Raw genomic sequence first — 12,536 nt, 5'->3', positions numbered from 1 at the left:
CCTGCCCAGGAAAAAGAACCATTCAGAGGGGAAACTTGTCAGAAAGAGATTTCAAACAGTTCTGACAACCTGTCCGAGCATTTCGCAAAATGAAACTCAGATGATCACAGTGGATAAGACCGCATCTTGTTCAGCACTGCTTAGATGTGCATATTCTTGGCCCTCTATTTAATCTTACTTGAGACTTTGAAGATTGACTTGAGGGGTTTGCTCTCTGTGTCCCTCTTCCTAATGGAACCACATTTTAATTGGCTTATTGAGGCTGGGTGATTGGGAAACAAGTGTGATCCCCAAGCTCCACGACAGTATGAATGAAGATCCCAAACACCAAGAAGGTGACACAATGAAGCAGAAAAATCTTTTATTGGCATGGCACATCTTGCCCTGCAGAGCAGGACCTCAGCGCACCTGGACCAGGTTGTGCTTCTTGTAGAGTAGAGCCCGCCGCTTCTCACGCTCGCGCACAAAGGCACGCAGCCGTGCGGTGGGGAAGGTTACTGGCGTGGACCTGGAGCCGGCGGGGCCTTCTTCCGTCAGCCATCCGCACTGCAAGCAGGTGGAGGCACACGGGCGGCCCCTGAAGCAGAGAGAAAAATCGGGAGAGCTGAGCGTTAGGCTGGGCGGGGGCTGGGGGCGGGGTAAGCCAAGCCGAGAGGGAAGGGCTGCACGGTGGGTGGGGCCCGTGAAGTGGGCTGGACTAGCGAGAGCAGGGGAGGGGCTGGGCTGGGCACAGGTAGGGCTCCTTTACCAAGGTCGAGCGCACAATGAACTCTGCAGGAAGGCTACGGCACCTCCCGACAACCCTGCGTAGCAGCGACTCAACCGAATGAGTCCCTTGCGCAAGCCTTTCTGCAGGTCTCGAGTCCCCTCGCTGCTCATTGGGTACTCGCCGCTCAGCCTGCGTCGGGAGAGAGGCGCGGGAGATTCTCAGTTAACCCTTTTCCGCATAGGAGATGCAGGGACATCGAGCTCACCATGACGGACGGTGGAATATGGGGACCAAATTCACCTCTGGGTATATTTGTGGGAATACACAGGGCCCCGTGTTCGGAGCTTGTCCCACCCACCTAGGACAGCTTCCCAGACCCTGGGGGAGGAGGGGAACTCACATAATGAAGGCTGTTACACCAATAGCCCAGATGTCTGTCTGTGGAACAGCCCCTTGGCCTTCCAGAAGTTCGGGAGCTGCAGAAGAGCATGGGTGGGCACAAAAGGTTAGACACAGTTGGGTAGGTCAGGTGGGTGGATGTCAGTGGAGGAGCCGGGTGACATGCAGGGCATCTGGGCCCAGGTGAATGGGTCCTGGTGAGAGGCTAGTGGATGTCCTTGGAGCTGGGAGGGAGGAAGGACGGGTAGGGAAGAGCCTCCTCCCTGCCCCCACAGATCACGGGGGTCACATCGGCACGCACCCATAGTCTCCAGGTAGTCTTTGAAGTTCTCGGGGGGCGGGACCTTCTCTTGGCCCAGACTCTGGGCGTTGCCCAGGTCCACAATCTTAAGCAGGTTATACTCGGTGACCATCATGTTCTCAGACCTCAGGTCCAGGTGCAGGATGTGTTGGGCGTGCAGGTACTGGGTGGCGCTCAGCATCTGCCACAGGTAGTCCTTCACATCAGACTCTGAGTAGGAGTCCCTAGGGGTACAGATGGCTCAGAGCAGGCCCAAGGCAGGTAGAGTGGGTGTCATAGCAGGGCTAGGCATCGGCTCCTGCTAAGTCCCAGCTTGATGGGTTCAGACAGTTCTCACGCCCCTCCCTGAGACATCGGCTCGCTTTCCTGTATGTCTCCCAGGCAGCCCACACTACCCCTCACCTCTCTGCCAGACAGGGTAGCAGCTCAGGGCCAGAGCACAGCTCCAGGATGAGCACCAGGTGCCGGGGACTGAGGTAGGCGGCGTGGAGTTGGGCCAGATGTGGGTGGTGCAGTCTCTTCAGTGCCTCGTATTCTCTTAGTACAGCTGTCTTGCCCTCGGGCTGGTAAGGTATGATCTTAGCAGCCAGCGCCCGCCCGCTTGCCTTCTCCCTACACTGCCTCACCACACTGAAGCGGCCCCTGTGGGAGGAAATGGGGGAGGGGCTTGTGAATAGTTCCCAGACACTTAGAGCAACAGGGACTAAGGGAAGGGGCCAGTGGCAGATGCACTGGACAGTTGCACTGGGGTGTGAGACAGGAAAAGCCCTCAGGAGGAGTTGGGAGGCAGTACCCACCCTCCCACCCCCTGCAGACACCCCTGCACCTCCGGATCTGCATCTGGAAGGCGAAGCTCTTTGTGCTGGGGAGCAGCTGGGCTGGCCTCCCCCGGCTGCTCTCCTCCTCAGAGGCTGTGGGAAGTAAGATGGGGGACCTAGTCAGGTAGGGACCTAGTCAGGCATCTCTGTCCCTCCCATCATCTTAGTCCCTTCCCAAGCACTATACAAAGTGGCCCTTCTTTAAGCTCCCATGTACTCTGACCTCAGTGTGTGTGTGTGTGTGTGTGTGTGTGTGTGTTGGAGGAGAAACTTGGATAAGGCAGGATCATGGCGGAATCTCTTAACTATCGCGTGCGTGATAATGGCAGAAGGCATCCCAGGGTGGGGACAGCAATCGAATGACATCTACCGTTCTTGAGGCTACACCAGCCATTTCTAACCAACCGCAGCAGCAGTGTTCCATCAGATGCACACAGCACCCGGCAAAGTCAAAATCAACCACAATCAACTCTCAGGGTGACACGAGGAGGGTGTTGGTGAGTGAAGGACAAGAAGGTGACAGGGCTCCCAGGGAGTTGCAGGCTCTGAACGCTGAGTGCAAGCATGTAGATGATCCACAGGCGGGGGATGTCTATGCCTGGTCTGACAGACACCCGTATCCGCCCCGTCTGCTCACAAACTCACCCAGGTGGTTGGGTCCTCCGAGGAGGACCTGTTCTGAGGGGCTGCTGTAGGGGCCCATTCCTGCCTTGCTGACACATGCTGTCCGGAAAGTATACATGCCACCCCGAGATAGCTTGCTGGTGAGGTAGCAGCAATCGGAGATGTCAGAGGCCAGGGTGGTCCAGCTGCCTCCTGACCACACAGGAGAGATTGAGAAAGGCATTGGGGAGAACCAAGGGAACCCCTCTCCTGAGGCCACCCACAGAGAGCAGACACACCCACAGTGCCTTTCCATGTCAACCCTGCAGAGAGGCCTAAGCGACAGGAAGCCTATACCTTCTATACAGCACTGCACAATGTAGGTCACTGGGCCACAGGATTCCACGGGCTTCCAGACCAGCAGCACGGCATCTGTGGACACTTCCCCCACCTCTGGGCGTGGAGAGGATGAGGGGCGCTCTGCAAGGGCAACCCTGGGGTCAGCATGGGCACTCAACCCTAAAGGACCAATCTCTGGCCACACCTGTCTCTCAGCAGCTGCCAGGCCCACCCTCACTAGTTCTGTCACTTGAAAGAGAGGGCCTTCAAGATAGGACGGGTAGAAGAGCCTGGTGCCTCTCCTAGTGGGAGTCCAGGGACATCTGCCTGGCTTTCTCTGTCAAGATCCCTCTTAGCTGGCCACCTTACCAGGGCATACTCAGGACCCCATGGAGTGGCCCTGGATAGAGCCTCATCCTTTGCTGAGGGCTCTAGCATAAGACAAACAGGCCAGTCAGTTAGGTCAGTGGTCCCTGTCTTCACTGTCCCAGAAGCTCCCCTGGATGCTGTGTGAGCCAGAAGACAGTACAGGAGGATGAGATGGCACAGTCAGGAGACGATGGTCACATCTCAGGCATGTGTAGCTTTCTCTCTGTCACTTGATTACACAAATGGACTGTGTTTGGCCCTAGATGTGGCATTAGCAGCTCTATCTACCTCTGACTTTTCTTTCTTTTTTAAAAAGATTTATTAATTTATTATTTATAGTGTTCTGTTTGCATGTACATCTGCATACCAGGAGAGGGCACCAGATCTCATTATAGATGGTTGTGAGCCACCATGTGGTTGCCGGGACTTGAACTCAGGACCTTTGGAAGAGCAGGCAGTGCTCTTAACTTCTGAGCCATCTCTCCAGCCCCCTGTGACTTTTCTTGAGTTCCATACATCGACCCTCACATAAGCCAGTAAATAAAATGAGCTCTCCTGGAGCACACAGCCCAGCCTCCATGGCCTGGCAGAGACTTCTGGTGTGGCCCACATACCTGCTTTCCGGAGGACGCCTGTAGTGACTGCTGTCCCCAGCGGATTGCTCACACAGCAGGTGTATGTGCCCAGATCCTCCTCTGTCACCACCAGGATGGTCAACAGCTGGAAGTTCTTCAGGGTGGAAGAGATGAGGAGGTGGCCACTACTCTCCAGGCGGGCCCCATCTGTGACGAGACAAGGCCAGCCTTGGTTTTCCCTGGGACAGCCATAGCATCCTACTGGGCCTCTGATTGCTGCTTGTCCACATCAGCCCAGCACCCAGACTCCAGGACAGCTCCTTACCTTTGCTCCAGGTAGCCTGGGCAGTTGGCTGGGCCAATACCTGGCAGGCCAATGTCACTGATTGGCCCAGAACCACAGCCTCGTCTGAGAGCTCTCTTAGGAAGGATGGGGCTAAGAGAGGAGGCAAAAGATGTGCCTTGAGAGGAGACTTCCTGACCTGAGAGCCCAGGCTGGACCCTTGGCTTACTACAGAAGCCTTCCAAAACTGACTAGACCTCTACAACCAGGACCCTGCACTGGACTCCCACGTTGTGATCCCTGCTTACCTTGGTCCCTGCCCTTCAGGCCTGTCAGCCGGAAAGAAGCTAGGCCTGCCTTCTTTCTGGGGGGCTCCTCCTTCTCAGGACCTGTGGGAGAAAGAGGTCCAGGAGATCAGGACTTGGAAAATCTGCCCAGGAGAAAGGTCAGGACCAGAACCAAGCTTGCTAAACCACCCCAGCCTCCCTCAGCAGGCTGCCAGCATAGGGCACAGATAGGTGTCCAGGAGGTGCCTGGGAGGCTGGGTCTGAGGTTAGGAAAGTCAGAAGCCATGGAGGCTCTGAAGATGAGGGGGATCTGGGTCTAGTGGATTCAACCATGGACCTTCTCTCTCTCTCAAAAGGCCTGCCCCCTGCTGTTGGCTCTAGGCCTCTGCAGCCATTATGTATCAGGGATGGTCTCAGAAAGCCAGCAAGGAGGGATGTCAGGGTTACAGAGGGGAATCCCAGCATCCTAGCCAAGATCTGTGTGTGTGGGTCAGGCCAGGAGGTGTGGGTCACAAAGAACAGGAAGGGAGAGGCCAATGGGACTTTAGAGGGCACAAGAGGACAAGGTAGCCCCATGGGTGCAGAACAAGAGACATGTGGACATGCCGGAGGATGGGGGAGGTTACCTTCCGGCTTGCCCTTCAGGATCCTGGAGATGTGAGCCATGGAGGCCTTCACCCGTTGGCGCAGCCCAAGCTCCACAGGCTCCTCCCCTGACAGGCACCTCCCAGGGAATTGGAAGAAGCCACGGGAGGGAGACCACTTTCGCTTCCTGCCCACAGCAGCCTCTCCCAGAAGCGCTTCCAGGTCATCTGGCTCCTCTGGCTCCTCTGTAATCTCCAGGCCAGCACGTAGTCCCAGCTCGCCTGGCCAGGGCCACACGGCCTCCTCCAGGAACTCTGCCAGCCCTTGCCCGGCCTCAGTTTCAGAGCCAGGTGTCTCTGGCTGCTCTGTAGGTTTGGGGACCCTCCTGAAGATCATGAACTCAAATGGGAGGTATTTGATGTCATATAGATCAGACAGGTTGAGGTAGGCGGGGTCTACCTCAGAAATGTCCAAGGAGATGGTGTCGGCTGCCTCTGCATCACCAGACAGATCCCGGATCTGTACTAGGGACACCTGCTCCACTTCCTCCCATGGGGTGAGGCTTGGGGAAGTCCTTAAAGGAACTCCACTGGCCCCAGCCATGGGCCCTGAGCTGGCCAGAGGTTGAGAGCTCTCAATCGCAGCTTCATCCTGCTCTTCTGAGGACTGGGACACAGCCCAGGCCATCCTGGCCCAAAGAGGACCCTGTCCTAGCATGCCCCCTGCATCCCCGCCGAAGGCGAAGGTGCCATAGCCTGCCACCCCTGCATAGCCTCCACGGGATTCCAGGGAGAACTTCCGGGTGGTGGCCTGCTCCTGAGGCCTCTGCGGAGGGGGCGTGAAGTCACATGTGTCCCCAGCCTCAGACAAGCCTTCAGTATCCAGGGAGGCACCTACTTGGGAGGCTGGCCCTGGGAGGCATGGCCCTCCAGGGAGCGTGCTATCCTGAGGCTCCTCCGGAAGAGGGCTTGCTTGGGTTGGGAATGGTGCTGCCTGAGGCTGTCCAGAGAGGAAAGGAGCACAGGGTGTCAAGAGGCCCTTCTTTTGTGACTGTGGAGGTAAGCAGCCAAGCGACTGTGGTGACAGAGAACTGCAGCCCTCCGGGGGGCCAGAACCAAGTTCAGAGTGACAGGAAGGGGCAGGTTTCTCTTTACAACTGTCATGGGATGATCCCTCTTGATTAGCAGGTCTCAAGTCGCCACTAGTAGGTGAAAAGAACCCCTTGCATGCCTCAGGAGAGGAGCCGGTGGCATCTGGTGGGTTGTGGTCCAAGGAGCGGCTTCGGCCCGGGACCTCTCGGACACTGGAGCCAGGTAATCGTAGGGCGGTCTCAAAGGAGGGTGTCTTGGTCAGCAGAGCAGCCTGTTCCTCCTCCCTAGCAGCCTCCTCCTCCAGCACACTGTGCTCCATCAGTGGTTCTCGCAGACCCGGCACGGCTCTTGCAATGTACCCACCCTTTAGCAGGTGCCGCCTCCTAGCCGGGTGCCTCTTGGCACTCGAAGTTTGGCTCCCACGCTCTGAACCCTCACCAGCTTGCTGGTAGAACAAGCTGCTGATGACACTGTGCCGGGGCACACAACCTGGACTTCTTGGAGGCCCAGCACCCTGGGGAGATGCTGGCACGGCTGCATCAGCAGTAGGCATGCTGACCTCTGTCTCCTCTGGGAGGCTGGCAGAAGGCCGTAGAAAGCCCCGAGGGTGCAGCAGTGGGGAGTGAGTCACAGGGGAAGGTGGCAGCGACTTAGCCCTGGCAAATGGGGCGAGCTCATTGTCCGAGGAAGACGAGGAGCTAGAGGAACCACTGGCTTCCCCTCGGAGGTGCCGGGCCACTCCCAGGGATGGACTGTCTGGAGGACCCTGGAGCAGCTCAGGGATGGAGCGCATCACCAGGATAGACTTGTAGCTCATCAAGGAACGCTGGAAATGGGGACAGAAGGGCATCTGCTGGGCATGGCTGGTCGTGGGAAGAGGTGGGGTGCCCACTGCCTCTTTGCTCCCATAGGACCCAGGGGGGACATCTGCGCATCTTCAGCACCTGCTATTATGTTGTTCTACCTGACCACCTGGTGCACTAAAGGGGACCCAGCCCTGTGCTCCTGTCCTGGCCTAAGTGGGGTGCACAGCTAGATGTAGGTCCCCTTCCCTGGCCTCAGCACCTCTGTCCTGGCAAAGGGGAACTCACCTGCCAGCGACTTCGGGCTAGAAGGAACTTGAGCTGTTTGGTGTTGATGAAGTGGGCCTCCTCCGCTGGCATAGATTTCTGCAGTGGGGAGGGAAGCGGCTATGGCGATAAGAAACCCCAGTGCCCTGATGGGGGCCCTCCTGGAACGCAGGCCCAGCGGGGCAGAGCCAGCAAACTTTAGGGTCTCCTCCTCTCAGACACTCTGGGGTCAGGACACTACAAGTCCTTCTCCTAGGTGCCCAGGAAAGCAGAAGGAATCCCTCGTTGCTAACTGCCTAGCAATTCATTGTGGAAGACCTAAGGACCCACTTGCCAATATGAAGGACTGGCGTCCTCTGAGCTGGCGGGGGGTGGGGGGGGGGGGGACGACAACAGACCAGAACCATCCATACTGATGGGACCTCTTGGCCTTTGTTTCCCTCTGTGGAGCAGTAAGTTGAGCCCAAGCTGGGCCTACTTACCAGGAACCAGGGGTGGGCAAGACACTGGGAAGTGCTAGGCCGGGCGCTGGCGGAAGAGGAAAGCCAGGGGCATAGTGAGTCAGGTGGCCCTGCATCAGGGCTGACTGGAGCTCAGCCAGGTGAAGGGCTGGTGTGCACTCACCCAGGGGTCTTCTGCAGCGTGGACTTGATAAAGTCCTTGGCATCCTCACTCAGATGGGCAGCCGTGGGACTACTCCAAGACACCCGCCCCTCCAAAACATTCAGCAAGGTGGCACGGTCGCTCTCTCCAGCAAACGGGGATGAGCAGGTCAGGCTGAAAGCAGGGAAGGGTAGAGGCTGACCCTTGGGGGAGATTCCCTGACTGCATGTGCACCGCACTCATCTAGACCTGAGGGTCCTAGTAAGCGTCTGAGGATGGGCCAGAGTGATCTAGGATGGATTAGCTTGGAGCAGGGATCCAGGCAATGCCTGGAGTGGTTATCAGGGCTCACAGTCTGAGCCTCCAGGCTCGGGCTGAGATTGTGGTCAAGGGAGATTCAGCTCACTGAAGTACCTAGCCTCAGCAGAGGTGGGGATTAGGGCTTGTCCCATAGAAGAGATGGAAGGTCGGCTTGAATCCGGAATATGAGGTAAGACGGAAATGGGTGCCTTGGCTCTGACACTTAGGTAAAGATAAAGGCTCATCCTGGCATGGTCACTTGTCCTTGTGCTAAGATGGGGACTCATGTCCAAAATTGGACAGAGATATAGATGCATCTTGGGATATGGATGATAGCTTTAACGGGTGGTAGGGATTCAAGCTGATACGTGTATCCACAGTTAGTTTGAGATGGCACCTAGGCTTAATGAGGCAGAGCTTCAGGTTCAGAATGGGATGGGATTCAAGGTGTGCTTAGGGTAGGAACCAGACTGCAGAGTGGGTCCAGATTCTGGCTATGCCACTGGCACCTTCAGGGCAGCGACGGTCAGAGTGTCCTCCCACGGACAAGCATCCAGGCCTGCAGGGAAGTGGCTAAGCTCTGCCTCGTGACAATGCGGTGTTTGTTAGTGAGAAGTGCTAAACAAAACCTTTTTATCACGGTTGGCCTACTGCCTGGTCTCAAAATAGCTGCCTTCTGTGACTCGGGGCTGCTCTGGGGAGTGGCCAACAGCCTATGTAGCCTACACTGAGGGGGTCAGCTTGGAAGAGGTGATGGGCTGGGTCTGCTTACCTGAGGTAGGAGATGACGCCCATGGCCCTGCGAGAATGAAAACCACCACATACTGTGAGTCAAACCAGGCCTGGTCCACAAGCAAGGGGTGTGCATGCGGGAGTTGCAGAGGCCTGGGGCTGGGAGAGGTGGCAGAGGTCCTGAGGATCCTCAGCCACCAGACAGACGTGCAGAGGAACAGGGAGCTTCCAGAACCACAGCCTTCCCGGTGTTCCATCCACTCACCAGATGTCTGAGCCCTCGCTCACAGGACTCTGCTCAATGACCTCTGGGGACACGAATTCAGGTGAGCCGTACTTGCTGTACTGTGGCTCTGAAGGGGTGATCTTCTGGGCAAATCCAAAGTCGCAGATCTTAATGTCTTCCCTGGCTGGGTGCACCATCAGGATGTTGGGGGGCTGTCAGGCAGAGTTGGGAGGTTGCTGAGGGCTATGCTTCAGGAGAGAGGTAGCTCCTATCCTCTGGGCCAAGGGGAAGCATTGAAGAGTCCTTGGAACCAGTAAAGGGCAGTGGGGAGTCCCCAGGTCAGACATCACCTACCCCACCAGACCCAAACCTTACCTGAGGGCAGGGAAGCAGTGAGTTCCCTAGCCCAAGCACAGGTTGGCTTCTACCTGTCCCCACCCTGAGTTCCAGAAGTACCATGGGCTCAGTACCTTTATGTCCAGGTGAAGGATACCATGGCTGTGCAAATAGTGCAGGCCTTCCACCAGCTGCTGGATATAGACCTTGACCTGTGGGAAAGGCTTGGTTCAATTTGGAACCAGCGCCCCCAAGAGGCTGCCGCAGGTACCTCTTGGAAGCCTGGCCCAGGTGAGGGGCCAGCCTCAGCCTTCTCCTCTATTCCATTCCAGTTTGCTCCCATAGTCAGGTCTTCCTCCTCTTAACCCAGGCCCCACGACATAAGTGGCTAACAAAGTCTTTCAGGGACCTGTGAGTCCCAGGGCTGAAGGTTTCCCAAAGGTGGGCTGAGCCTGAGTAGGCAGGAAGCAGCACCCTATTCAAACCAGGGAGGATGGGCACCACTAGCACAGCTGGACAGGTGTGCTCAGGAGAGGGTAGGAGAGGGATGGTTATGCCTTTGGACCCTGGGAGCTACCAGGGCATCAGGTCAAGAGAGGCTGTATCCAGGGACTAGGACGCGGGCCCTGACCCTAGGGAGCCACTCAGGCAAGGAGAGGGTAGAGATTACCTCAGCCTCAGTCACTACACCCTTCTTGAAGAGGCGATCCAGTAGCTCTTCAGATGAGCACCTGGGTTTGGTTAAGGAAAAGCTGTACTAGGTTGGACTCCATCTTACTCCTGGGCCTATGCTTACCAAGAGGTGCTGGGGACCTGAGGCTCCTGTGATCCTGATTGGGGGTGCTGGTATTCAGGCAAAGGAAGGTGAAATGGAGGCCCCTGGGGTCCCAGATGGTTCCCATGCCTGAGAGAGGGGCCTTCAGAAAGACCCTGGTGACTGAGGCCACAGTATAGTGGAACTGGGCACCCTTTTGTCTCTGCACAGAGTCTGCTCCAAGCACCCCTTTCCCAGGATCCTAAGGCACAACTTCAGGAGTGACAGGGCAGCCTTAAACAAGGCCCGTGGGTGTGACAGACACCTAGAGATGCTGAGATGGGAGGCTCCTCTCCAATATCCAAGAGGTCACCTGTGGGAGGGACCCTAAGCCATGCTTGCTAAGAACTTTCAGGATCAGCCCGCAATGGTGGTGGCCCCCATCCGTGACCCACAGAAAGGAAAGATCTCATATCTAAATCTCCAAACCATGCCACTATGAGTGCTAGGCCCAGCAGCCGTTGTCACACACAGTCACAGCCTCAGGAACAGGTTGCTTAATGCAGGAGGGGGGCCGGGGGGGGATAGTAGTTGTCACTACAGCATCCAGGTCCAGGGACCCCACATTCAGCAACTCCAGCCCCAGCCTGGGGACCCAATGCCTCGTGAACCCTCCCCAGGGGGCCAGGTGCAGGATACAGTTCCAAGATAAGGATGAGAGTCTTCCTCGTCTCAAATTGGTCCAGGAGGCCAGTGATCAGCGGGTGGCTGAGGGTAGCTAAGATGTCTCGTTCCTGGTACGCTTGGGCCCGAGTCTTGCTCCGTAACGGGATGAACTTGGCAGCACAGGACAATTTGTTTCCTTTGTGTTGAACCCTTTTCACGAAACCAAACACACCCCTGGAGATGAAGAGGGAGAGACGGAGCTCAAGGTAGGCGTTGTGCTGAGGGGGTCCTGGGGAGGATTGGCGATCGGGGGCAGGGCAAGGTGAGGAAGCGATACCTCCCGATCTCTTCTTGGACCTCATAGAAGGAATGCAGTTTTCTCCGATAGGCTTGCTTTTCTGAGTCTAGTTTGTCCCCTACAGTCAAAGCACAGGTCATGTACAGCACAGGCAGCCATGACAGCCCCGGCCCCACTGCTCTCCCATGCAGCAACAACAGGGCCTGCTCCCTGCTCCCTGTTCCCTGCCCAGGGCCTGGGAGGAGTCAGTCAACTCACCCCCATGGACCAGCAGCTCCGCCTTGCAGAGCACCTGTCCACCTGCATTATGGGCAACACACGTGTAGACGCCAGCATCGTGTGGGGCCACGTCAGTCAACACCAAGGAGTATGTAGTTCCGTCCTGCCTCTGGCTCAGCCGGGCACTGTTCACCAGCTGGTTGCTCTCCTGGACGCACATAGGAGACAAGCTTGGCTGCCATCAGCCTGTCCTGGGAGATGCGAGCACCTGGACCCACACACCCTTCCCAGAGCAGTACTTCCAATACCAGCTGTGTGTCCAACCCCAGGTGCAGGCCAGAGGTAGGATGGGAAGGGAGTGGATAGGGGTACAGGGTGGGACTATGGGGTGGGGGTTACAACTGCATGGTGGGGTGCATGAGCCCCATGCCATACTCTCACATGCTCTCATGATACATGCACCCATGGCCTCCAGCTCCCGAAGCCTGTCTCTTGGGCCTACTCCTACCTTGTACCAGGTCACTGTGGGCGGTGGGTTGCCTTCAATGACAGCGTCAAACTGTGCCATGTCACCTACTTGTACTTGTACATCCTCAATAGTGACCTGCATGGATGGGGCCCCTGGGAGAGGTGGGAAGAATAAACCCATGTAGAGGGACCCGCAGGCCTCATAGCCCTAGGTGCACAGACCACCATGCACATCTGTGGTCAGTGAAGCCTTGATTTATGTCCCTGGGGCCAGGAAGCCCACCTCCTTCCCTGGTGACAGTGACCCAACCGCACTGCCTAGGCCTTTGGCGGTTGCAAAGTGCTTCCTTCGTTACAGCTAATGTTTTTCCTGCTTTAAATGGACAGGCAGGCCAAAGCAGGCATGGTGCTAATAGGCTCTCTCAAGTATAGAGCGGCAGGTACCACATCTGCACTGCTTGTCTCTTTCCAGAAAGTGCTAGAGCCTCCAAGGGGGCACAGAAAG

At 56.9% G+C, this 12,536-nt stretch overlaps 1 protein-coding gene across 1 annotated transcript; it reads right to left on the bottom strand.

The window, feature by feature from the left end:
- Window positions 1–344: 344 nt before the first annotated feature.
- LOC311585572 (obscurin-like) lies at window positions 345–9,127 on the bottom strand (the record flags this gene model as incomplete). Its single annotated transcript, XM_084760936.1, has 16 exons — window positions 345–577; window positions 749–898; window positions 1,110–1,185; window positions 1,410–1,633; window positions 1,812–2,051; window positions 2,236–2,320; window positions 2,873–3,043; window positions 3,188–3,310; window positions 4,153–4,320; window positions 4,439–4,549; window positions 4,705–4,785; window positions 5,310–7,185; window positions 7,451–7,528; window positions 7,912–7,957; window positions 8,054–8,206; window positions 9,105–9,127. 16 exons carry the CDS (start codon window positions 9,125–9,127, stop codon window positions 400–402), a joined length of 3,783 nt encoding a protein of 1,260 aa, XP_084617062.1. The 3' UTR covers window positions 345–399.
- Between the last annotated feature and the right edge of the window lie 3,409 nt (window positions 9,128–12,536).

Source organism: Acomys minous, assembly GCF_964271855.1.
Source record: "Acomys minous genome assembly, chromosome: 16".
NCBI classification, from domain to species: domain Eukaryota; kingdom Metazoa; phylum Chordata; class Mammalia; order Rodentia; family Muridae; genus Acomys; species Acomys minous.
The sequence above is the reverse complement of the archived record's forward strand: the minus strand, read 5'-3'. Positions and strand labels throughout refer to the sequence as shown.